General features: G+C 40.6%; 1 protein-coding gene across 2 annotated transcripts; it reads right to left on the reverse strand.

The window, feature by feature from the left end:
• Window positions 1-249: 249 nt before the first annotated feature.
• On the reverse strand, window positions 250-21,777 carry KLKB1 (kallikrein B1). 2 transcript variants are annotated; one of them, XM_036457741.2, is made up of 15 exons: window positions 21,632-21,777; window positions 20,971-21,029; window positions 17,899-18,061; window positions 16,030-16,136; window positions 13,024-13,183; window positions 12,198-12,307; window positions 8,569-8,728; window positions 7,328-7,437; window positions 7,016-7,178; window positions 6,804-6,916; window positions 6,472-6,640; window positions 4,702-4,877; window positions 3,671-3,766; window positions 1,566-1,705; window positions 250-726 (listed from the first exon to the last, which is right to left on the reverse strand). In XM_036457741.2, exons 2-15 carry the CDS (start codon window positions 21,026-21,028, stop codon window positions 535-537), a joined length of 1,917 nt encoding a protein of 638 aa, XP_036313634.1. In that variant the 5' UTR covers window position 21,029; window positions 21,632-21,777; the 3' UTR covers window positions 250-534. The 2 variants fall into 2 exon arrangements, with proteins under 2 accessions (XP_036313634.1, XP_045444891.1); XM_045588935.1 differs by lacking the exons at window positions 12,198-12,307; window positions 13,024-13,183; window positions 16,030-16,136; window positions 17,899-18,061 and having other exon boundaries at window positions 21,632-21,770.
• Between the last annotated feature and the right edge of the window lie 1,956 nt (window positions 21,778-23,733).

Raw genomic sequence — 23,733 nt, forward strand, 5'->3', positions numbered from 1 at the left:
ATGGATGTTACACAGGTTTCTTTACTTGCATTTGTCCCAGAAACCCCAAGCTTACTGGCTCTTCACCCCCAGTAAGGCAGGCAGTGGTAGGGTTAATGACCGTGTGGGTGATACACAGAGGGTTGTTATCTCTGAGATACACTGAGTTCCACAGATGAAGGGAGATTAGAATGGCACCAGGCACTGTGCTAGAGTCTGAACTGTTTTTTTTTGGTTCTGTTTCACATCTGGGGAAAACACTCTCTTTAATCACACTCTTTAATCATTTTATTTCACACCAAACAATCGTGGAGACATTCAGGGTTATGTCTATTACTAGTTTAATTAGCAAATACTGGAAGCATGCCTCTGTGAGACATCACCCTTAGCGCCATTGTATGCTGTGTCTCTTTTTATCCCCATGGCAAGGATGTGAGGTAGATACCACTCTCACGGTTCTGCATTTCAGAGCCCCAAGGGTCAGTGTTTGAATGAAACCCACATCGCAAAACTTATACTCCAGAATGGCCTCCTCCCCACCTCTGCGGAGCTTCCTCATGCGGTTGACTTCATCAGAGACTGTCCATCACGTTTCTGTGTTTTTTCCAAAATCCAGTCCACGTACTCAGCAACTTTGGTGTAGACACCTGGTTGGTCCCTGCGGCCACAGCCATCACCCCAACTGGTGATGCCCACCAAATGCCAAATTCCGTTGTGTTTGCAAACTAAAGGACCACCTGAATCTCCCTGTATCACATGGGCAGAAAAAGAAAGCGAGGGAAGGTTATGACAGATGTGCCTTTAACATTCTGTACTCATACCACACCCACCACACACATCCAATTTCTTAGAGATCTTCAGGCATCTCATAGGGCTCATTAGCTATTGAATGTGCTAATAAAATATGTAATTCAATAATGTATTATCCAACGAAGAAGTGTTGATATCTTCATTCCACTGTCAAATAAATCTAATATTTAGCCAGTCAATGATTATCTTTCATCATTGATGTTTCTATCCCTCTCTCCCTCTCCCTCCCTCTTTCTGAAAGCAATAAAAACATTTTTTAAAATGAGCTTAATATTCTTACATTTTAGTACAATTATTGTACTTACAATTGTCCTTTATTTTTTATTTATTTTTAAAAAAATATATCTTATTGATTTATTCACAGAGAGGAAGAGAGAGGGATAGAGAGTTAGAAACATCAATGAGAGAGAATCATCGATCAGCTGCCTCCTGCATACCCCCCCACTGGGGATGTGCCCGCAACCAGGCACATGCCCTTGTCCGGAATCGAACCCGACCCTTCAGTCTTCAGGCCGATGCTCTATCCACCAAGCCAAACCGGTCCCGGCGACAATTGTCCTTCTTTAAACATAGCATTTCCCCTCACAGATTGTGGCATATGTTATATAAATTATATATATTGAATATATATACATATATTCAATTTTAAAGTTATGTATGAAATTATAAGATCATTTAACTCTAATTTTAAAAACTATAATGAAATATTCTATTAGAAAACATATTTTGAAATGGATTTGCTCAAGTTTGCTGATTATTATAACTGAAGGCATTACCTTACAAGCATCTTTTCCCCCTTCTTTATAGCCAGCACAGATCATCTGTTTGGTTATTTTGTACTCTCTATATCTTTTCTGGCATTCTTCATTTGGTACCAAGGGAATATTTGTTTTTTTAAGGATATTTTGGATCTCACCTATGAAGTAACCAATATATAACTTCAGAAGGAAGAAATACAATAAATGTGAAAATAAGAGTGAAGTCTTAAAGCAAATCAATCAGAATGATGAACTTTGCATTAAGGCCATTCCTTTAGATATACATGCTAAACGTGAAAAGAGAGAGTTACACATCACACACATACACACATACAAACACACACACACACACACACACAGAAACTCACACAGAAAGAGAAGGGGAACTGTACCTTTTATTGGCCTCTGATGCTGTGTTAGAACAACCCCAGACCCCAAACTGATCAGAAACTTTGCTTCTATATTCTCTGCCATTCTTTCATCTCAATAGAAGATTCTCAGAAATTCCCTCCTCTTGCCTACAATTCAAAAGACTAAAGCTCTTACCTTGTTTTTGATTTATATATTAAAAATTATAATTTTAAAATATATGACTAAAAATATAAACCAAATTTCTGGCAATAGAGAAGCATTTTGCACTTTAAGTAAAAGCAAGTCAGCATTTTCCATGAAGAACAATTTATTTACAAATAATTTCCAGATAAAGTTACTTTTAAATCTTCCTATCTGGAGTAGTCAAAAATTTGAAAAATTTGAATTAGTTGGATAAAGAACTGAATCAGGAAAGATGAAGAGAGCTTAGCAAGCTATCTCTTTTTGCAAAAAGTGATGTATATATTGTTCCTTATTATGTCTATCAGGAATGTCATTTTGGAAGATTTCCTGAAATTTTCAAGGGCAATTGAAATGCCCCTGATATTCATAAGCAGGTGTTCTTAACCTAAGGTCCATAGAAAGAATCACACTGTCCATAAACTTGGATAGAGGAAAAATACATCCTTTTTTTCACCAACCTTCAACTGAAGTCTAACATTCCCTTCAATTATGAGAGTAGGCAACAATCTCAGGAGTGTTAGTTGTACCTATGACTTTCCCATAACTCCAAATTGCAAGTATGTTCCTATTGATTTGCTCTTGCGACAGATAACTGAAATGATCAGGTGTTCTCATCACAATTTCAAATTGTGGTAGTTATTAGAACAATTTGCTATTTAATCTATTCTAATATTATAAAAGGGTAATATGCTAATTAGACTGGACGTCCCTCCAGACAAAGCCATGGTGGCAAGGCTGAGGAATACGTGATTAGGTGTGTCCAGGCCAGCAGGGGAGAGCAGTTAGGGGTAACCAGCCAGGCAGGCAGGTGAGTGGTTAGGAGTCAGTGGTCCCAGATTGTGAGAAGGATGTCCTATTGCCAGTTTAGGCCCAATCCCACTGGCATCCCCTGAGGGGTCCCATATTGGAGAGGGTGCAGACTGTATTGAGGGACCTCTCCACCCCTCGCCCCCTGTGCATGAATTTGGTGCACCAGGCCTCTAGTATATCAATAAAGAAACACATGTATGACTATGTTATATCTTTTATAAAGTATTTTTGAGAACTGTCTTGCAATTTCATTGGTTGTTTTTGTAATCCCATGTTTTTATTTAAGCATTTAAAAACATCATTCTGGAAGTGGTCCATAGGCTTTATCAAGATTGCAGGAAAGATGCATAAAAAAATAGATTAAAAGCCTGCCATTCAGAGAGATGGTGTGCCTGTCTATATTCCTGGTCATGAATATCAAGGGGAAACGGTGTCACTGGAAAATAGGAACGTTATCAACACTACTAACAGAATGGGCCTCAATGGAATTGTTAGCCCTTTGGGGGACCGATCCTTTATTTGAAGTCAAATGATCTCCATTATAGAGTAAGGTGCTCAAAAGTGTATCTTATTAATTCTTCTAGGTCCAGGCAAAAACTCATCTTCTCAAGAGCCACTGAACCGATACTTGAGAATCAACAGATTGGAAAGACCATGAGAATGGATATAATTTTAGAGGCCGATTGAACTGATCCATGCCATGTGCTTTAACATAGGAGACTTGCTTTAGGAACAACATTTAAAATGTCACACTGTACCTCTTTCCTTTGTGTACCCCCATCCTGTTATCCAACAGTTGGTATAAATGGTATTTGTATCATCTTCGGAAGGGAGGCATATTGGCTTTTGGAATTCTGAAAAGTAATTTTTAAATTAGAGTTAACATTATAGATACCTTAAAAGTACACTCTTACCCCCATATTCTCTTACTATGGAGTAGCACTAACAAGAATAATTCTTTTTCCTCCTGCTCATTTTCTAAGGCCAATGATTCAAGAAAATATCTCACCATCACAGTCATTTTCACATGATATTTTCCTTATTAAATTTTCTGTATTAAAGCAAGAACCTCAGAACCCAAATGTACAGTCAGAAGTATTTAGAAGTTCTGTCTCTTATTCTGTAGATGATATTTTTAATGGTCATGGAGTGTCTAACACTGTTTGAGGCACCAAGTTAAGTGGCTTAACTTATGAACTGACTTAAATATTCCAACAACATCATGGGGGTAATCATCATGCCCATTTTATAAATGAGAAAATCTGAGGTATTAAGACGTAAAAGCAACGTGCCCAAGGTCACAGAATTGTTCCTGGACACAGTGCACCTTCAGCAACTGGGGGGTATTATTCCACCTGAAAGGAAGCACTGTCTTCCCAGTGCTGCCTCCTCCATCAGTGTCTCCTCTGCTCAAATGACTCCTGGAGATTTATTCATTCCCCACTTGCCCCCACAGCCTCAATATGCCTCAGCCCCAGCAATGCTAATTCTTCTCCCCTCGTCAAAGGAAACCACAGGCAGACACTTCGATGTCCATTACTTCCTTAACGTCTGAGCACTGGCACCCCTACCTGTGGGAACGAATGAACGTGTCTTGCTCCTACCTAGAGGAGACTTGGATGTCAGGCCACTGGTCTTATCTGCCCTGGCAAGCTTCACCTCCTCCCCAACCCCACCAACCAGAAAATAAAGACAGTCTCTGCAGATCCCACTCTGTCACTCAAATCGGTGTGAAAATGTGACCCGGTGCCATTCAGCTGGACAGCTTCTCCTTGAGCGTGCTACGTACCAGTATAATTCAAAGGAACCTCGAGCTTGATCAAAGCAATGTCATTAGTATTTTCTGTGGTGCTATAATTTTGGTGAATGATAATCTCTTCTATCCGTGAGAACGGTGTTTCCACTGTAATCTCTGACAAATCTAAAATGCCTGCATAAATGCGCCAAATATCCAAAAAGGTGAGCCTACGGGAGAAAAATAAACACCTATTTGAAACTAGAATGGCTGGTATTGGATATTGGCCTTTTTTTCTTCCCTCTACCTTTAACAAAAACAAAACAAAACAAAACACTCAGAAGAGAATGCTATGTGTGATGTGTTTTACTTACCTAATCTCTCCTCCTGGCGATTTATCATCACCCACGCAGCAGTCCTGAATCTCTGAAGATTCAGTTAACAACACTGAAAACACACATTTATGTAACGATTTCATGTTGGCGTAAGTGCAAGTACAAGTGTTGCTGTCTCATTCTGGGAGGTGCTGGTCGGGAGACACACCAGGAGTTTATCATGGAAAGTACTGCTCAGCTCCCGGTCCTGAAGGCAACTGCTTGGCGACACTCAGAGCTGCGGGCAGTCAGGCTGAGTTTCACAAGCCCCTCTAAGAGGACAAATGAGGCGGGACTTCAGAGCCACTCAAAATCTATCTCTTATTTTGGGAAGTATGAACATTTAAATCAACTCTTTAAATCTGAACATAAACAAAGTAAACCTAAAATTATTATTTAATTTTGTGTAAAGGAAAGAAAGATTGGCTACCTCCAGCATGCCCCCACTGCGGGTTGAACCCACATGTGCCCTGACCAGGAATCATTCAGTGATGGATTGGTGCATGGGACAACGCTCAGCCAATTGAGCACCAGTGGGGCTAACAGCAATTTTTAGATGGGGAAGGGAGGTAGGGTGTGGAATTCTATGGAAATAATACTTTTTGAAAGATATCAAGAGCCTTTTATTTTAGGGCTATTGGCATCTCTTTTTTAAAATTTTTTTATTGATTAATGTATTACATATGTGTCCTTATCTCCCCATTGTCCCTCCCTGCACACTCATGCCCTCACCCCCCTGGTTCTGTGTCCACTAGTTAGGCAGCCATTGGCTTACCAAAGCACCCAGATTTGGTTCTGATTGGTCAGTTTCTATGCCAGTCAGGATCTCTAGGCCTATCAATGAGGCCTGATCAGAGAGGTGGGGCTGATCAGCAGCCCCGGTGGAGGCCTGGAGAGAAATGAAGGTATGGCTGCTGACCAGACTGGGAGAGAAAGAGTGAGGCAAGTGCATATCAAAAGCTGCCACAGAGGCAACAGATCAGTGCATGCTTCTCTCATTAGGCCTCTCTCTGGCTCTAGTTTGCAGCCCCCTCAGCAGTCAGTGCTGGAGTGACTGCAGGAATGACTTCCAGTTGGTTGGTAGGACCCAGGATTTTTATATATTAGGATTATATTTCTTAAAATAGGGTAACAAACTATTGCATTTTTGTTTTTCTACTTACTATTAAAATTATTTATTATATCTGTGAACCCATGGGCCTGAAAAAACTGTCTTTGAAAAAGACTTCAAACACCTGACTTTGGTCTCATGGTTCAGACTGGTCAGTGCTCAGATCCTACTAGCTGTTCAACATTTCTAATATCTTCTCTGCTTTAAAATATTTTTATTAAATAATAATAATCTTTCATTCTGAAACTGACATGATGATTGAGAAATCAATTATAGACTGTTTAAAACAAAAACAAAAAAGCAAGATTGGGCCCTGGATAACAAGAAGCCAAAACTTACCCGTCAAAGCAATGGGCAGCAGTGAGGACCCACCGGCCGCCAATGATGGACCCTCCACACACGTGGCTCTGGGCTGGCAACTTCACGTGCAGGCTGACCTGCCAGGGCCACTCTCCCCAAGAGGAATTGGTTCCTCCCATGATACGTACGTTGGATTTTGTCGTGCAAACTGGAAAGAGAGTGTTGAAGTTAATGGCTGGAATCAGAGTTGAGTGGGAGTCCTCCTCAGCCAAGAGAGAAAGATACAGAATTCCATCCCATTAGGACTTCGCAAGCTATGAAGACAATGCAGAAGCCCTTCACAGCTCTATGGGAAAATGAGGTGCACTCACCGGAGCTGTCCCCACTTCGACACAACCTCAAAGAATAGCCAGAGCTTGCTTGCATCCCATATGTGATTCTAGTCGGAGAGCCATCCAAAGATAATCGCAAGGAACATTTACACCTACATGGCATGATCAGAACAAAAGGTAAACCTTCACAGGTGGGGACATTTCATGGAATTGTCTTGCTGATGATCTTGGAAAAATAAACTCTCACTAACTTGTCTCCTTGACAGTCTTCTGGGAGTAAAGAGTATGTGAAAAACTGACAGCGCACCATCTTTGTGCAGGTCTCCTGGCAACCACTCGCTCCTTTAACGAGGGACACGCTCAGTTCTTCCCCTTCAAAATCAACTCCTGCGTAAACTTTTGAATGGCAGGGCTCTGTGGTGATTATAAAGATAAGAAAATATAAAATGCAAAAAGCAATAAGCCATATTTACACAAGTTTCTAGTACACCAACGATTGTTTCATCACTGTTACTTGAATAATAAAATTGGTCACATTATCTGTAAGATGATGGAAACATTACCAGGCAAAGTTCGTTTGCAGGTTAGAAGGCTATATCCAGACACGGTGTTTTCCTGAGGAGCGGGGGGACTTGGTGTCCCACTTTTGGAAGTCTTAAGTAAACACACATTTCTATTAAGAATAAAATAAATAAAATAAAATAAAGCAAGGGAAAGAAATAGTGTTAAAGACAAATAAATCGAACCCAATTAAAAAACAAAACAAAAAAACAAACAGAAAACAGCACCCTGTCTATTTTATTCTTCTGAGTCTCTTCAAACTAATTCAGACTGCAGGACTGGTTGAAAAAAAAGACAGAACAAAGAACACATTCTGGGGATTTATGCTGCTGACACTATTATATAACTGGATACTTTTTTTATTTTTTTAAAAAGAGAAACATTGATGTAAGAGCAGAACATTGATTAGCTGCCTCTCACATGCCCCTAACTGGGGATTAAGCCCACAACTCGGACTGGGAATTGAATCTATAATCATTCAGTGCCCTGGACAATGCCCAAACAAGTGAGTCACACCGGCCAGGCCTAGGTACTCTTCTCTTAGCTACCTATCTCTATATATAAAAGCCTATGTGACCATCCCAACCGAAAGGAAAACCAAACAGGCTGCATGGGACAACTAGGCCAGAAGAGGGGGCAGTTAGGGGTGATCAGGCAGGAAGAGCAGTTAGGAGCCAGTGGTCCTGGAATGTGAGAGGGATGTCCAACTGTCAGTTTAGCATTGGGCCTATTGGGATCCCCTGAGGGGTCCCAGATTGGAGGGTGTGCAGGCTTGGCTGAGACGACCCACCACCCATGCATGAATTTCACGCAACGGGCCTCTAGTTGTATATAAAGAAAATAGTTGGTTGTCTGAGGGCAAAAAGGTCAAACCAGAACCTTGGCCAGGAGAAGCAGGGCTCTGATTTCTGAAACAAAGGAGTTAGAAGGAGATGCTTGAAGAATATGCTTCTGGTGAGTGATACAAAACATTAAGCTAATCCAAAACATTAAGATCAGCAATAAAGAGATCAGATCCTTCTTTTTCCATGGCTGGTCCCTGGACTCTGTGGTATGCTGAGGAAGAGGAGGAGGGTACAGAAGTCCACTAATCTCCTAACTAATTTGCACCTGGCAGAAAAGTACCTATTTCACTGGTGGGGGTACAGCATTCTGAGGGAAATGAACCAAACTTTTAAAAAACTCAACACATAAAATAAAAGCGATGATGGGACAGCAGCAAATGCTACACATTCCAACTCACCTCTCTGATTCTATATTCCAGTCATTGGTATAGAAAGTAAAGAAGAGGCAGTTGGGGTGATAGGTGCAAATGGTTCGACAGACAAAAGCATCTGGAGTGATAACTCTGGCAACATCCACATCCGAAAATGCCGTATGTTGGAACATGTTCATGTGGCAGCCTGTGAACTCACAGAGGAAAGGTGCTACTCAGGAAATGACGGAACACTAAATGTACACGTACTTGGTCATCACAACTAAGGAAATTATGGCTATTCACAGCACTAAACATCTTAAGTAAAAAAATGTCAACATATCCCCAACCTTGTTTACCGTTTGGAAGAAGGAAAAAATTGATCTAACTCTAATACAAGACAGATTCCTATGTTAGAGAAATAAAATAGCTCAACCTATGCTCCTAGCTCTATTCTAACCAATGCATATCTTTTGATATGGCAATAGGTTACTCAGCATTGGTTCATACTTTCTTTATATTACCTTGACTCTAAATTCCAGGCCTTAGGAACATGAGGTTTTGTGTTATATTTTCTTGAGTATTGTGCAAAAGATTTTAATAAAAACAGATCAAGAAAAGCATCAGCCCCGGCCAGTGTGGCCTAGTGGTTGAGTGTCAACTCATGAACTAGGTGATCAAGGTTCAATTCTCAATGAGGGCACATGCCCAGGTTATGGATTCAATCCCCAGTAGGCAGTATGCAGGAGGCAGCCGGTCAATGTTTGTCTCTCATCATTAATGTTTCTATCTCTCTCTCAGTCTTCTTTCTTCTCTGAAATCAAGAAAAACACATTTTTAAAAAGAAAGAAAAATATCAGATAGCTAACAAAAATGTCATGTGCCCAATGAAATTAGAACAGAAGAAAATCCACTTTCATTATTCTTATTTAATCTTATTCTGAATTACATTTTGTGTTTACATTACTGTGTAGACGGCCCACTGAGAAGGCACATGGACATTTCTTTAATTATTGTCAGCTGAACTCAGGGCGATAGGCAGAGCCATACCATGGAACATACTTCTCCAAAAAGGCTGGACATGTTACCAGTACTGACATTTAACCTTGCCCAGGTGTCAAAGGTAGCAGGCTTAGATATGTATATCCAGTCAAGCACCAGGAATGCTTGGGCCTATTCAAGAATGTAAATAAGCTCTTTTGATCCTAAGTTTTGGTGGTATTTGGGGTATATAATAATAACTTTCTGTTATTTGGAGGTATATAATAAACACTAAACACACTGTATGGGCTAGCGGTCCTTGCCCCTCCATCAGAGGAGGCAGTGTTTCACCCAGCTCCCAGCTTTAAAAATCTATTGATATCTCTGCATCTTCTGCCTTTCTTTCTTTCTTCCTTTCTTTCTTTCTTCCTTCCTTCCTTCCTTCCTTTCTTTCTTTCTTTCTTTCTTTCTTCTTTCTTCTTTCTTTCTTTCTTCTTCTTTCTTCCTTCTTCCTTCTTCCTTCCTTCCTTCCTTCCTTCCTCCTTCCTTCCTTCTTTCTTTCTTTCTTCTTTCTTTCTTTCTTCTTTCTTTCTTTCTTTCTTTCTTTCTTTCTTTCTTCTTTCTTTCTTTCTTTTATTTTTCAATCCCTGGTTGCCTCCACTTAGAACCAGTTTATTCATCTCTCTTTCCATGATGGACACGGAAAAGGGAGATCCCCGCCACATCTGGCCCCCGCATTACTGTACTCATTTGATAGCACATAAATTATTCTGAAATTATAAAATTTAAATAACAATTATAGCAATTATGGAAAGATAAAAAATTTAATTTAATGCACTAAGTTAGATGAGGAGAGAGCACCCTCTATAACATAATCATCTTCAAAGGGGCAGGCTAGGAATTTAGACCTCAACTATTGAAATCTTTAATAGACTCTTGAAGCTGGGAGAGAACTTATGGGTCATCCATGTCAACCTATAACTACATTCTTTCAAAGATATCCCCAGCAAGTTGTCCAAGTGTTACTTAGACATTTACATTGATAAGGAGCTCACTACCTAATGACAAAGGCCCATTTCTTTCTGAACAACTCTTAGTATTAGAAACTTTTCTTATTTTCTTCATGATAATATTTACCTAGCTCTCTTATGCAACCACACAAATTAAACTAAACCCTTTCCCAATGGCAGATCTTCAAAACACACAAAAAATTAAGACAGTCATCCTGGCTCTTTTTCAGGTGAAATATCTTTAGCTTACTCCTTTAACCATTTTTTAAAATTTCCCATCACTTCCAGATGTCTTACCCTCCTGGTTATCCTCTTTTGAAGAGGGAATACAATTTTCCAGTCACACCCTGAATGGAGAATGACTGCTATTGAATTCAGTGTTTTTTGGGGGATGATGAAAATATTCTGGGACTGCATAGTGGTGACCGTCAAACAATTTTGTGAATACAGTGAAAATCACTGAATCGTAGATCTTAACACGTTTAATTATATAACAAATAGTTATAAATTATATAACAAATGTAAATTACAATATATAGCAAATTCTAAAAACTATGAAAATATATACTATATTAAAATATCACACAAGAAACATAAAAGATTTGCCTATTAAAAATTAAAAATCAGCTGGACGGGTTTGGCTCAGTGGATAGTGTGGGCCTGTGGACTGAAAGGTCCCGGGTTCGATTCCAGTCAAGGGCATATACTTGGTTGCAGACACATCCCCAGTGGGGGGTGTGCAGAAGGCAGCTAATCGATGTCTCTCTCTCTCATTGATGTTTCTAGCTCTCTATTCCTCTCCTCCTCTCTGTAAGAAATCAATAAAATATATTTTTTTAAATTAAAAATCAGTACCATTTGAACCAATAAATCTGGTTCCCATTGGGGGAGGAGAAAAGGGTGGTTCTGTAGAAGAGAAGGAACAGATAAGAAAAGAGATGCAGTGTTGCTGACTTCCCAATCTTCCATGGAGGGGTCCAGGCCAGCATCCACTATAGGGCTTGGCACAGAGTTGTCACTTGATACTTTGTAGAATTGGCTATCATTGATCTGATTTCAATAACAATTTATCTTTCCTGCCCTGATCAGCTATTTTCTTGATAATTCAAACTGAAATCACTTGTTTGTCTGACTCTACAGGGCTTCAGGGATTCCTCATGTCAGAGTCACTGACTAGACAATGGACACCACCAAGAAATGACCCTCTAGCTTTCTTTGCTGTATCACTGCACTAGCCTCCCATCTCTCCTGTAACAAATGACCATCAGTTTAGTGGTTTAGAGCAACACATCTATTTTCTCACAGTTCTGGAGAGGAGAAGTCTGAAATGGGTCTTACTGACCTACAATCTGGATGTTGTCAGGGCTTTCCTAGCCTTTTCCTACTAGGGGCCACCTGCATTCTTTGGCTCATGGACCTTTCCTCCATTTTCAAATCTCTCTCTCTCTCTCTCTCTCTCTCTCTCTCTCATGGTTCTGTCTCCCTCTTTTATAAGGGACCTTGTCACTTCATTGGGCCCATCCACATAATTCAGAATCATCTCCACTGTCAAAGTTCTGACCTTAGTCACACCGACAAAGCCCCTTTTGCCCTATCAGGTCACATAATCAGAGGTTGTGAACTCATTAGGAGAGCTCTTTTTCTGCCTACTACAATTACATAGTGAAAGAGTAGCCATCGGATTACCAATTTCTGAGAGTGCACAGGACTTCAGGGAGAATCCAGACGCCACGTTTTCTATCACTTTTATACTGGTTGGTGTTCCAGTTGGACTGTGTTTTAATAGGCAGTTGTTCCTGTAGGTGAAGAAAGGAGGTTACTTTGCTTCCTACACTGCAAGCTCCACACAGCCAGCCATTTCACGTTGAAATGATCCATGGTTCAGGAAAAATAAACAAAACAATCTAAACAATGACTGATAATGAAATAAACATCCTCCTCCTCTGCAGAGGAAAAGTTAAGGAGAGAATGGTGAGGGAGACCTTACTCTGTAAGACTTTTTCTACTGAACCTTTATTCCACAAGCACAGCTATCTGAACCAAATGAAAATTACTCTCTTCAGGGAAAATGACACCAAAGTAAGTTTATAAGGAGAGTAGTTAGGTCTAAAAGCCCTGTTTAGTTTTCAGGTGAAAAATAAAAAAGATTAAGAAAAATGCAATCCTATATAATAAAAGGCTAATGTACAAATCGACTGAACGGTGGAATGACCAGACACTATGATACACACTGACCAGGAGGGGGCAGAAAACTCTATGCAGGAGCTGCTCCATGGTGGTCAATGTGCTCCCACAGGGGAGCACCACTCAGCTAGAAGCCGGGCTCAAGGCTGGCAAGAAGCAGGCCTAAGCCGTCAGCTGGGCATCCCCATGGGCTCTCAGACTACAACAGGGCACAGGCTGGACTGAGGGACATCCCCCCCCTCCCAGGTGCATGAATTTCATACACTGGGCCTCTAGTTCAATCATAAAATCACTCTGGTAAAGAACAAACACTGTGAATTTTGCTCACCGGTACTCCGCATCATGAAATGTTTGCCTGGCATAGGTGAAAAATTTGCAGTGAATGCTATTGGTGCACCTTTTTTGGCATTCTTCAACACTTTCAACCTTAGATACATTGAAGTTGACTCCTCTCATATCAATTCCTTCATAAATGTCTCTGTGGCAAGCTGTACAAATAAGATGCATAGGGCAAATTCAGATTCCCTTCTAGAAGGTGACCATCTCTTTGAGATGTGTAGTTTTGAAGGGTGATATTCTGGTTTTGGCTACTGCCTAAATCATTAGGGGATTTAGGCTTTTTATTACATCATTAAGTGATCAAACTGCTTGGAATAAACACATTCCAATATGTGTTAGAGAACTGTCATGGAAAGGGGTTACTTTGCTTCTAAAACAGCAAGGTATGTGCAGCAATACTTTGTGTGCAGGTAATACTTTGCTGAAATGGTCAATGAGCAGTAGAAGATGAGGCAGTAGCAGTGAGGCCCTGCTACTGTGTGCTAGGCAGTTGCCTCAGTGAAGCCTTGACCTTTTGCATTGAGTAAAGAAGCTTCTTATCTCTTTGCCTATTCCTCAGTTTTCAACTACTCCTGTCTGGCTGCAAATTGCATCTGTAAGCCCAGTGACTGACATCTCTATGTCACATCATTGACATACAATGTGAAGAGTTCTTTGTATGCATAGTGAAACCATTTCCCTTCTTCCTTTTAAGTTTTCTTAAATTCCACTTACCCATCCTTCCAGTTAAAATGTATCTTATATTTTTTAAAAAAAGATAGATAATTCTTTTCACAGAGAAGCAAATTTATGTGTTAGGTTCTGTTTTTCCTTAAAGAAAAATAATCTATTGTATGCATTGTTCCACTCCTAAGAGTTAAGGTTGAAAAGGTCCTAAAACTAGACTTAATGGTGGGAATGACAGAAAACACACAAAGGATTAGAAAAACAATACATTGAGGTAGGCATGACATTGGACTATTCATGGTGCTTCACCCACACAGGAGTTTGCAGATTGCAGAAATGGAGTATCTTCCCAGTTCTGCTGCATATGAAAAAAGAAACAGTCTAAGAGGTGGGATGAGATACTTATAAACCAACACTTTTCTTTATGGATAGTTTAAAGCTACAAACCTACTTCTAAATTTTTGAAACTAAAATTGGTCCTGAGTTTAGAAACTTTATTTGCCTGGAAATTTTTCACTTTAATTTTTTCAAGTTATTTTGGGAGAGTTAGAAGGGAACATTAAATCAAGCTATGTGAGTAGACTAATGGGGAGGGAGCAATAAAGAGAATTGGAAAGGCACAATGTTATTTTTCTTTAAATTTCATTATGATATTATAATTTAAAATAATGCTTTCTTGGATAATTTACACTAAATTATTTTAAGATATAAATGTGATCTTATAAATTAGAAAATGTACTCCTTCTATTGGGTGAGGCACAAAATGTTATGTGCTGAGGGAGTGGTGTTAATGGGAGAGGAAAGGACAGAAAGTTTGTAAACATCTGAAATTTTGAACTATAAGGTCCACTGTAGAAAGGAAATATAGAATAGCAAAGGTGAAGAGTCACAATATGATTATTTTTAGTTTCTGCCAACCTATCAGTTAAGAGAATCTTTTGAGTATTTTTTTGTTTTCTGATCAGTCATGTGAGAATTACAGGTCATTTGCCTTAAATTTATGAGGATAGGGTTGGGAATTATTTACCAACACATTAGTAGCAATAAACATCAGAATTAAAGTTCCCTGGCCTTCTAGTCCTCACGTTGCTTCTAAGCAGTGTTGTTTTTAGCAAGAATTACAGAACCCAGCCCTTAGGATGGGGGTTAGCAGGCTTTCTAAACCTTAGCACTGCTGATATTTGAGGAAGAGTATCTTTGTGGAGGCCTTCCTTGTGCCCTGGAAGGTTTAGCAGTATCTCTGATATCTACTCACTGGGTGCTAATAGCATCATTCCCCAAGTTGTAACAACTGAAAAAAGTCTCCAAACATTGTCAAATGCCCCCTGGAGAAATGACAAAATTGCCCTGGGTGAGAATCAGGAGGAACCACTGGGATGACCCCCTCTGTGTTCTCTTTGAGATTCTTCTCCGGAATCAAGGAAAGATCACTGTCTGGATGTGCATTTCCTTTCTGCAACTCTTACCCTGTAGTGCTAAGGTCATCCTAATATATAAAAATGCTGGGTCATAAGGACCAATAATGACCAACTAGAGGCTGACCAAAAGGAATCAGTGCTGGCCCTGCCCCCATGTAAGCAGTTAGGAGTAATCAGGCAGAGGAGTTAGGGGTGATCAGGTAGGCAGACAGTCCCTCACCCGGCTGGCCCTACCCCCAAGCAAGTGGTTAGGGGCAATCAGGCAGGCAGGCAGGCAGGCAGGCAGAGTTGTTAGGGGTGATCAGGTAGACAGACGAGTGATTAGAGGCAAACAGATAGGCAGGCAAGCAGTTAGGGAAGATCAGGTAAACAGGCCAGTGCTTTGGAGTGATCAGGTAGGCAGATGGCCCCTTGCAGGGCTGGCCCCGTCCCCCAGCAAAGAAAGAGGGAGGCCCAGGACAGCCAAGCCATTACATCCCAACCTGTGGCCTGCAGAGGGAGGTCACCGATGGCAGAGGAGGGGGAGCAGTGCTACAAGATGGCAAGCAGTGGCAGTGGCGGGGGTCAGGCCAGCTGCCTGCAGCCTGGGAAAGGAAAGCCCCGATAGGCCCTCATCTCAGGCCAGACCTAGGCGCCCTACCCGAGGGGTCTCAGATTGTGAGAGGGTGCAGGCAGGACTAAAGGACCTCCCTAATGCACAAATTTTCATGCACCAGGCCTCTAGTAAATAATAAAGGCTCACTAAGCATGTGTGGACTAAAGACAAGAAGATACATCCAGAGCACTACCCCTCTGTCATCTTTCTCAGAGCTCCCTTCCAAATATCTGCAGGAATACGGACTTGGAGCAGAAGCTACTCTTAGGGGAGACTCATTATTCATTCAAATTGAGCTGAGCAATCTGCCCCTTACCACTTATCCGATGACCACATTGCTTTAAGGAGTGTCCAGAAATGGCACCTGTCCACGGCACTCTCGGCAGAGCTCCTGTGACACTGTCTTTCAAGAAGCAACCAAACCTGTTTTGAAAAGCAGCGTCACTTAGGAAGCAGAGGAGTAAATGCACATTGAGGAAATGTCTAGCATTTTTGCACACTAATAAATAGAGCCAGCAATAAGAAAAACAGGGCAGCTTCTCCGACACTTGCTGGAAAGAACATTCTTAGAGGCAATACACTAATATTTAATGGTATTTGTAACGCCTAACTTCTGCCTTGATTTCCTTTCCATTCACAGTTTTAAGTAAAGAAAGTCAGTCATATCAAAGAGTTAATGATGTTTCCTGAGGTCCTAGACTTTGGAGGAATCATGTTCCTCTCTAGTGATTATTTTTATATATGCTTTCATTTACTTAAGAAATTATTTCCTCCTGGCCTGTGTGACTCAGGAGGTTCACAGTTGGATTTAAGGTCAGGACACATAACCCAGTTACAGGTTCGATCCCCAGTAGGGGGCATGCAGGAGGCAGCTGATCAATGATTCTCATCATTAATGTTTCTATCCTTCTCTCCCTCTCTCTTGCTCTCTCTGTAATCAAGTAAACAAAAAAGAAAGTATATCCCTAGCCAGTGTGGCTCAGTGGATAGAGTGTTGGCCTGTGGACCAAAGGGTCCTGTGTTTGATTCCAGTCAAGGGCACATACCTTGGTTGCAGGCCTGGGCCCTGGTCAGATATGTACAGGAGGCAACTGATCGATGTGTTTCTCTCACATCGATGTTTCTCTCTGTCTTTCTCTATCTCTTTTAGTCTCTCTAAAAAAATCAAAAGAAATATATCTTTGGGTGACAATTAACAACAACAAAAATAAATTATGTCAGTCATGAGAGTTGAATCTACATATGGTGTTTATCTTGCTTATTACCTCCTTCTAGTCCACACCTGATGAAAGGCTTTTTTCCATCTTTAATGTCAATCTTAATGGTAATTTCATTATTCTACAACCTAGCTCAACTTTTTATTTAAGCTATAGCCTCTCACATCCAATCTGGATTTTCTGTACAAGTTTAACTTGTAGAATCAAAGGATGGTTGTCTAATTAGTATTTTTTAAAATTCAAATAGAGTGAAGATTAAAAAAGAATTATAAATGTGGAAATGGGAATGATGAAGAAACATTCATTCTAGACATTGATCAAAATTAAAGAAAAGTACAATCAAACTATGGCTGTATATAGGCAAATTTAAGACCTAATAACATTTTTTATTAAAACTATTTTTCAGTGCTCTTACTTTTCCAAATTACCTGTTAAAAATATATATTCACCCCCATATGTACCCTAGATGACCCAACTGTCTTACTATAAGCACCATTCAGACTTGGCCCCTCCCAAGGTCACAAGTTCTGGGTCTTATTCAATTATAGTCTCATCAAAATGCTTTCTTTCCATTCTATTTTCATAAGAAGGTGCTATCAACAGTTGTGACCATGAGTCCTTGAGCTGGTGAAATATGCACCTGTTATTAGGTCCCTTCTTGAAACAATGGCTTCACCCTGCGATTCACAAGCATTTTCCTTGTAAATCTTAGATAGAAAATGACTAGCTTCTACTACTGTAAGTGAATGCAGCACTTGTTTAAAATGCAGATTTCCAGGCCAGAGCGCCTTTGGTTCATTAGATCTGGGCATCAGCATAAGAAATTACTTATGGAAGATCCACTCTAGGTGACTCGTTGAACCCCATTTGGGAAGCATTCCCCTATGAGATGCTGCACCCCTGTGCACACACCTGCTTCTATTTTGAAAAATGACTGGCTTCCCCAATCAGGAAACACCACCTTTTACCTTTTGTCGGTGCCGTTAGGTGAGCTTGCAGGGAGGAAGCTGAACAGCAGGCACCTGGGGTGGAAGGTGCACATCACCTGGCAGTGACGGGCGCTCGGGGTGTACATGGCGGTCACATCCCCGCCTCTGAAGAAGACATTTGGGTATAGTTGAGTCCGGCATCCTGTGATATTATCATTGAAAACACACATGTCAATTTGGAAGAAATGCAAATAATGCTTTTACTGTAACTGTATCTGTGTTCTGATTCATCTTAATTCCTCAATGAAATACGCAAAGATCTGTGCGACATGACTTTAAGTAGAGAGGCAGAATATAACATATGAAGGCCTCTATTTGAACAAGGTATGAGGCAAAGGCATTTTATGGGTACTTCTATATGAAAAAAAGCACTGGGGTGGATTTTTGTTAAATCTAATAATAATTTGCACATAGATTATTTGCAAGAAAACTCAATCATAGCTTGGCCTCTTCCTGTTGCCTGACATGCTATGAAAATATCATGTCTTAAAAATAATGAAGTATGGTCTCTTTTCAAAACACTTTCTTAACAAACACCCCCCTAGTTTCTCACAATAGTTCTGTAAGGGAAGCTAGAGACAGGCTTGACCAGCTGCATCTGAATTTTCTTTTTTTAAGAAAGCAGTTAAGTCCCTGGGTTCCAGAGCAGTACCGACTTATGCATGACCCACAGGGCTAATGAGTGTCCTGGGACATAAACCCGGCCCTTCCGACTTCCCATCTTGTTCCCTCCTTTTTTTTTTTTTTTTTTTAATATATTTGATTTATTTTTTTACAGAGAGGAAGAGAGTGGGATAGAGAATTAGAAATATTGATGAGAGAGAATCATCGATCAGCTGCCTCTTATACACCTCTTACTGGGGATGTGCCCGCAACCAAGGTGTTCATGCCCTTGACTGGAATAGAACTTGGGACCGTTCAGTCCACAGGCCAACGCTCTATCCACTGAGCCAAACCGGTTTTGGCCCATTTGTTCCCTTCTATTGTCCAATAGTGAATGTTTTTCCTTATCTCAGTTTAATCTAGCAAATTGTCCGTTATTGGGCATTTATTACTTTAGGAATGAGTGCAAGGCAGTGTTGGCTCAGTCTCTACAAGCTCTGTTTTTAGATCATTTAAGCAAATGCATGTATATGCCAAACTGAAAATATATTTGGAAGTATTTGCTTTTTGGAATTGTTCCTAGTTCTAAAGAAGCCTGCATCCCACTTATTATTATTGTTATCTTTACTCTCATACTCTTGGGTTTACCTTGAAAAACCCACTTCAATAATGAGCTCTATCAACTCCAGTAGTGCATTCCCTCTGGCTGGTCAACTGTCCGTTAACCACAGGATCTTCCCGAACAACCTTGTCCATGGCTTAGGGCAGCAGTCACGCTTCAAGGTTAATCATGTCTATGTTTGTATTGCCTTTCAGTTTAGACACATGTATTACATTCACACTCAGGCTTAAATTTCCTCTGCACTGTCCAACCCCTCTGAGGACTCTAGCCCTGGGCTCTATTCTGACAACCCAGCCTAAGAAAATTGCTTCTCTCCCTCTCAGAGGTGTGGCTAATAGGACTTGCCTTTGGGTATGGTTTATATTTAGGGAGAGCAGAGATCTCGTTAGGGGGGAGCTTCTGGGAATACAAGTGCCAAGAATGCAGGAGTGGCCTGCTTCTGAGGTGACTGATGTTTGGGGCTGATTCATAATTACTAAGCTGCCACCTTCCCCTTCTCAAAGCTGAGAAAGGGTCAAACAATGAGTGGTGTCAGCCTGAGAGCCCACATTCTGGGCCTGAGCCTTTGTCAACTGCCAGGTGCCTGGGCCGAGGGTAAGGCAGCTAGCAATACACTAACTTTGGAGAGAACCAGAAAGAAAGTTCTAGTGAGTGTTCTTCTTTATCCTCATAAGCTGGTGATGATGATGATGATGACAACTTGGTGAGAGGCTTTCTGTGTTGTACTGTATGTAGAGTGTATGTAAAACAATGTGACCCAAGTTATCTCATAACATAAAATTATGTTTCATCACCCTGGGCTCTGTGACCATAGACTTTGGGCTATTTGGTTTTATTTTTATTTAGTTACATAATCAATAAGTAGATTACAAAATCAAAGCATTCGGGTTTTTAAAAATTGGTTGAAGAATATGAAAAGGTAATTTGCAAAAGTAAAACAAGTGACTGATTAAGTATATGAAAAATTGTTAAGAATCGTAACTACAGGCAAGTTAAACCAACTAGATGCCATTTTACTCACCAGAGTAGCCAACATTTTAAATTACCTAAGTTCCCTGAGTTGAGGTGCTGACTTTAGTTGCAAATGACAAAAAAGCAAACAAACAGAAAGCCTAGTTCAAAGTTCAAAGTAACCGAGTACAAATGAAATGTACCAGCTCAGACCCCAGCGTCCACGGTGAACCTGGATTCAGACAGACCTGGGTGAGGGGCTCAGCTGACCCTGTCATGACCCCATTTGTCTGCAGACCATTCCTCTGTTTCGGTGTCGCCTTTGCTCCACATAATGGCAAGACCGTGTCAGGGCCCAGGCCTCTGCGTGCTCCCATGGCTCACGTCCAGTTTGAAGGAAAAATCAGCGTTCTCTCTGGCAGTGCAAACAGCAGTGCTGTTGCCAGGCAGTGGCTCTGAGAGGTCACCTCGGGCAGCAGGCTGTGTGTACTCACTGGTCAGCCTGCCTGGGTCACAGCCACCAGCGCATGGGCTCACACTGGGAGGCAGCAGTTTCCCAGAGATGAGTGAGGCCACTGCTCCAGAGAGGTGCAGAGGTGCCGGGACAGGAACAGCTGAGGAACATACCAGGCAGCCTACGTGGGGAAATGATCCCACTCATGGAGAGAAAGCCAGTTGTAGGAACAGCCTTTCTGGAAGTCACTTTCACAATGGAGCGCATGAAACCTTCCAAATCCTGACTTATTAGTGGCCTGGCTCCCCCGCCCCCTCCCGTCCCAAAGCTCTATGTTCAGTAGCTTTTTCCAGTGGTGCCCAGCCCTTCCTAACTTCCCTCCCACACCCTTAACTGGAGGTCTTGTAGGCAATCCACTCACCACAGGAGACTGTAGCAAACAGGCAAATGAAATAAGCTGCTTGGCTGAAGGGAACCATCCTAAAAGAGAAAGGGACACATCTGTGACTCTGCTGGGTGAGGTCTGTTTAACATGAGCCTTAATCTAAGGTAGGTGACTTAGAGTTTCTTGTCAACGTGTGGTGGGTGAATGGAATTCACACAATTACCAGCACAGAGAACACGGGTTTTCTACACATTCTGTGCCCTGGGACTCGACACTAGATGCAAAGCGAGACACGCAGAGGAATAATCGTGTTCACTGCTCATTGGTCACCTGTGTTGTTCGTCATTATGGAAAGGGAATTGGTAGAAGGGAACTAAACAGTTGTGAATCCTCTGGATTTGAGCAGAAGGAAAATTTTTGTAAATAATGGCTATCGTATCGTTCCAGATTCCCCAAGGAAAGCTCTCAAAATATTCAAGCACATTTATTAATTTCTAAATCAATGTTCTTTTGAGTTCAAAATAGCTAACACTTAAATATTTCCACATATAAGAACACCACTTTCTCCAACACCTCCTAACTAGGCAGGCAATTAAAACAAACTAGTGGCTTCTTCATAATGTAAAAACTAGACTTAATTTTTAAAAAACAAAATCTGCTTTATTTGGAAGCAATGGGAATAATATAAATTCTCTACCTGAAGGCACAGCTGCTTCCGAGCTCCTGGGCTGAGGGTCTCCCGCTGAGGACAAAGGGCACCCATCTGCGGCCTTCCTGCTGGGCTCTGCAGGCTTTGTTCGCTTGCCTTTGCTATTGACTTTAGCTTTCTGCCAACAGTTTCAGCATTTTGTCCTGTCAACATGGTCCATGCCATTCGTGTGTCCAGCTATTGAATATATTAACTGTTTGTTAGGGGCATACAATTTGTACCCAAGTTTCCTTTTTGAAAAATGTTCATTACATTCCCCATTCTTTGGGGTCAAAATGAAGCTTAAACATCATCTAATAGGACTTTTCCCATTATAATTGCCTAGCTGCACAACTGAATGACAGCTTAGGTGAGGATAGCTGCACCTGAAAGGATCTTCTGGCTAAGGATACCTATCCCATGAGCCAAGAATCTACTAACACTGAAATTTAAGTGCAGAAGGGAGTTGGCTGATGTCTAGGTCCTGCTCAAATCTAATTCAGAAAATAAGATGTAACATGGTTGACAAGCTAAAATTCCCAGACCAAATCTGTCCCAGTGCTTCTTTTTGAGAATAAAGTCTTACTGGCACAAAGCCATGCCCATTCAGTCATAGATGATGGAGGCTTGCTTTCACCCAACAACTACAGTGAAGCAGTTGTAATAGAGACAGTAAGGTTCACAAAGCTAAAAAGATTTGTGATCTGGCCCTCCTTAGGTGGCTCAATTGGCTAGAACATCTTCCTATATACCAAAAGGTTGCAGGTTCAAATCCCAGTCAGGAGCATACTGGGGTTGTGATTTTGATCTCTGGTCAGGGCACATACAGGTGGCAAATGATCTATGTTTCTCTCTTACTTCTATGTTTCTCTTTCTTTTTTCCCCTTCCTCATAATAAATATCATTGGATGAGAATTGTTTTTTATAAGTAGGTTGGAAACCCAGTTTAGCACTCATGGCATAGAGTTTGGACTTCTCTGTCAGGATACCTTGAGTGCAAAAAACATACCGGTTTCTGAGGAGCCCATTTCTATTTATTTTAACTTTTAAGAAAAAGTCTCCATATAGGCTGAAATACACCTCCTTGCAACTTCTATCCTTCCATCCTACATTTATCTACTCCATCCACACAAAATAATTTATTCTCCTTTTTGTATTTTTTAAAATATTTAAAGGCATATCCACTTTTCCACTAAATTTTTTTTGTTCTCTAACTATTTTTCAAAATTGCATTACATCAGTTTGGTTAGAAAATTAGATTTTCAGGAAGTTGATACTTAAGTAAATATTTACTGCATATTGCTGCACTGCAGAACTCTGTTTATTAAAAATGGAGTTTAGCAAGTCCAATAAAATAATTTCTGGTTGTAATGCAATAGCATATTTCAAATATGCAACCTATTGATGCCTTTTAGATTGAGGGTATCAATCAAGTCACGAGCAATTTTTTTTATTTCTTTTTATTTATTCTACATTTACTGAGTCCTATTTTTCCTGATCTTAATTGACTTATACTTCATGAGAATAAAGGCTGTGCTAAAAATCACATTTCTGTATAGAAATCTGATGCTAATACTTTCTTTTCTTCAAAAGAAAAATTGCCATAGGGTTTAAATGTGATTGTCCTCTTTGAAATTTGGGATTGGAGAAAGACTCTACAGATATCCTGGACCACCAGGGAGAAAAGCAATAGTGATACACAAAGTTATAGACTCAAGTTTCATAAAGCAATAGCATATTGTAGTAGAGATTTAGAGTTTAGACCTCTATCTATTTCTAGCTCTGTCACCCACTGGTGGTATGACTTTGGATAGAAACTTTCCCTGATTGATCATATCACCTTCAAAAGAAAAGGAATATAATCTGATAAGGTCTAAGGTGGCTCCGAAAGCCATTATGAGAGACTGGAGATCACCAAGAGGAATATCTCCTGATAATACATGATGTGAAAAGGTAATTGTGAGGTTATGTAGGATGAAATGAAATGAAGTCCCTATGTACATGATTAAAAGGGAAATAGGAATAGAACCTATGAGTCAACTTATAAATGATCTGCTCTCCTTGATAAAATCTCTTTTTTTAATATATCTTATTGATTTTTTACAGAGAGG

This window comes from Pipistrellus kuhlii, unplaced genomic scaffold (assembly GCF_014108245.1).
Source record: "Pipistrellus kuhlii isolate mPipKuh1 unplaced genomic scaffold, mPipKuh1.p scaffold_m20_p_3, whole genome shotgun sequence".
Classification (NCBI taxonomy): domain Eukaryota; kingdom Metazoa; phylum Chordata; class Mammalia; order Chiroptera; family Vespertilionidae; genus Pipistrellus; species Pipistrellus kuhlii.

Bases quoted from the DNA above. Each gene is read 5' to 3' on its own strand.
- KLKB1 (XM_036457741.2), bottom strand. From the start codon at position 21,028: ATGGTTCCCTTCAGCCAAGCAGCTTATTTCATTTGCCTGTTTGCTACA. The intron at 18,062-20,970 runs GTGAGTGGATTG...ATAATATCACAG, and splicing joins GTTTGCTACAGTCTCCTGTG to GATGCCGGACTCAACTATAC. The intron at 13,184-16,029 runs GTAAGGGGCAGA...TTATTTGTACAG, and splicing joins ATGTGGTCATCGGATAAGTG to CTTGCCACAGAGACATTTAT.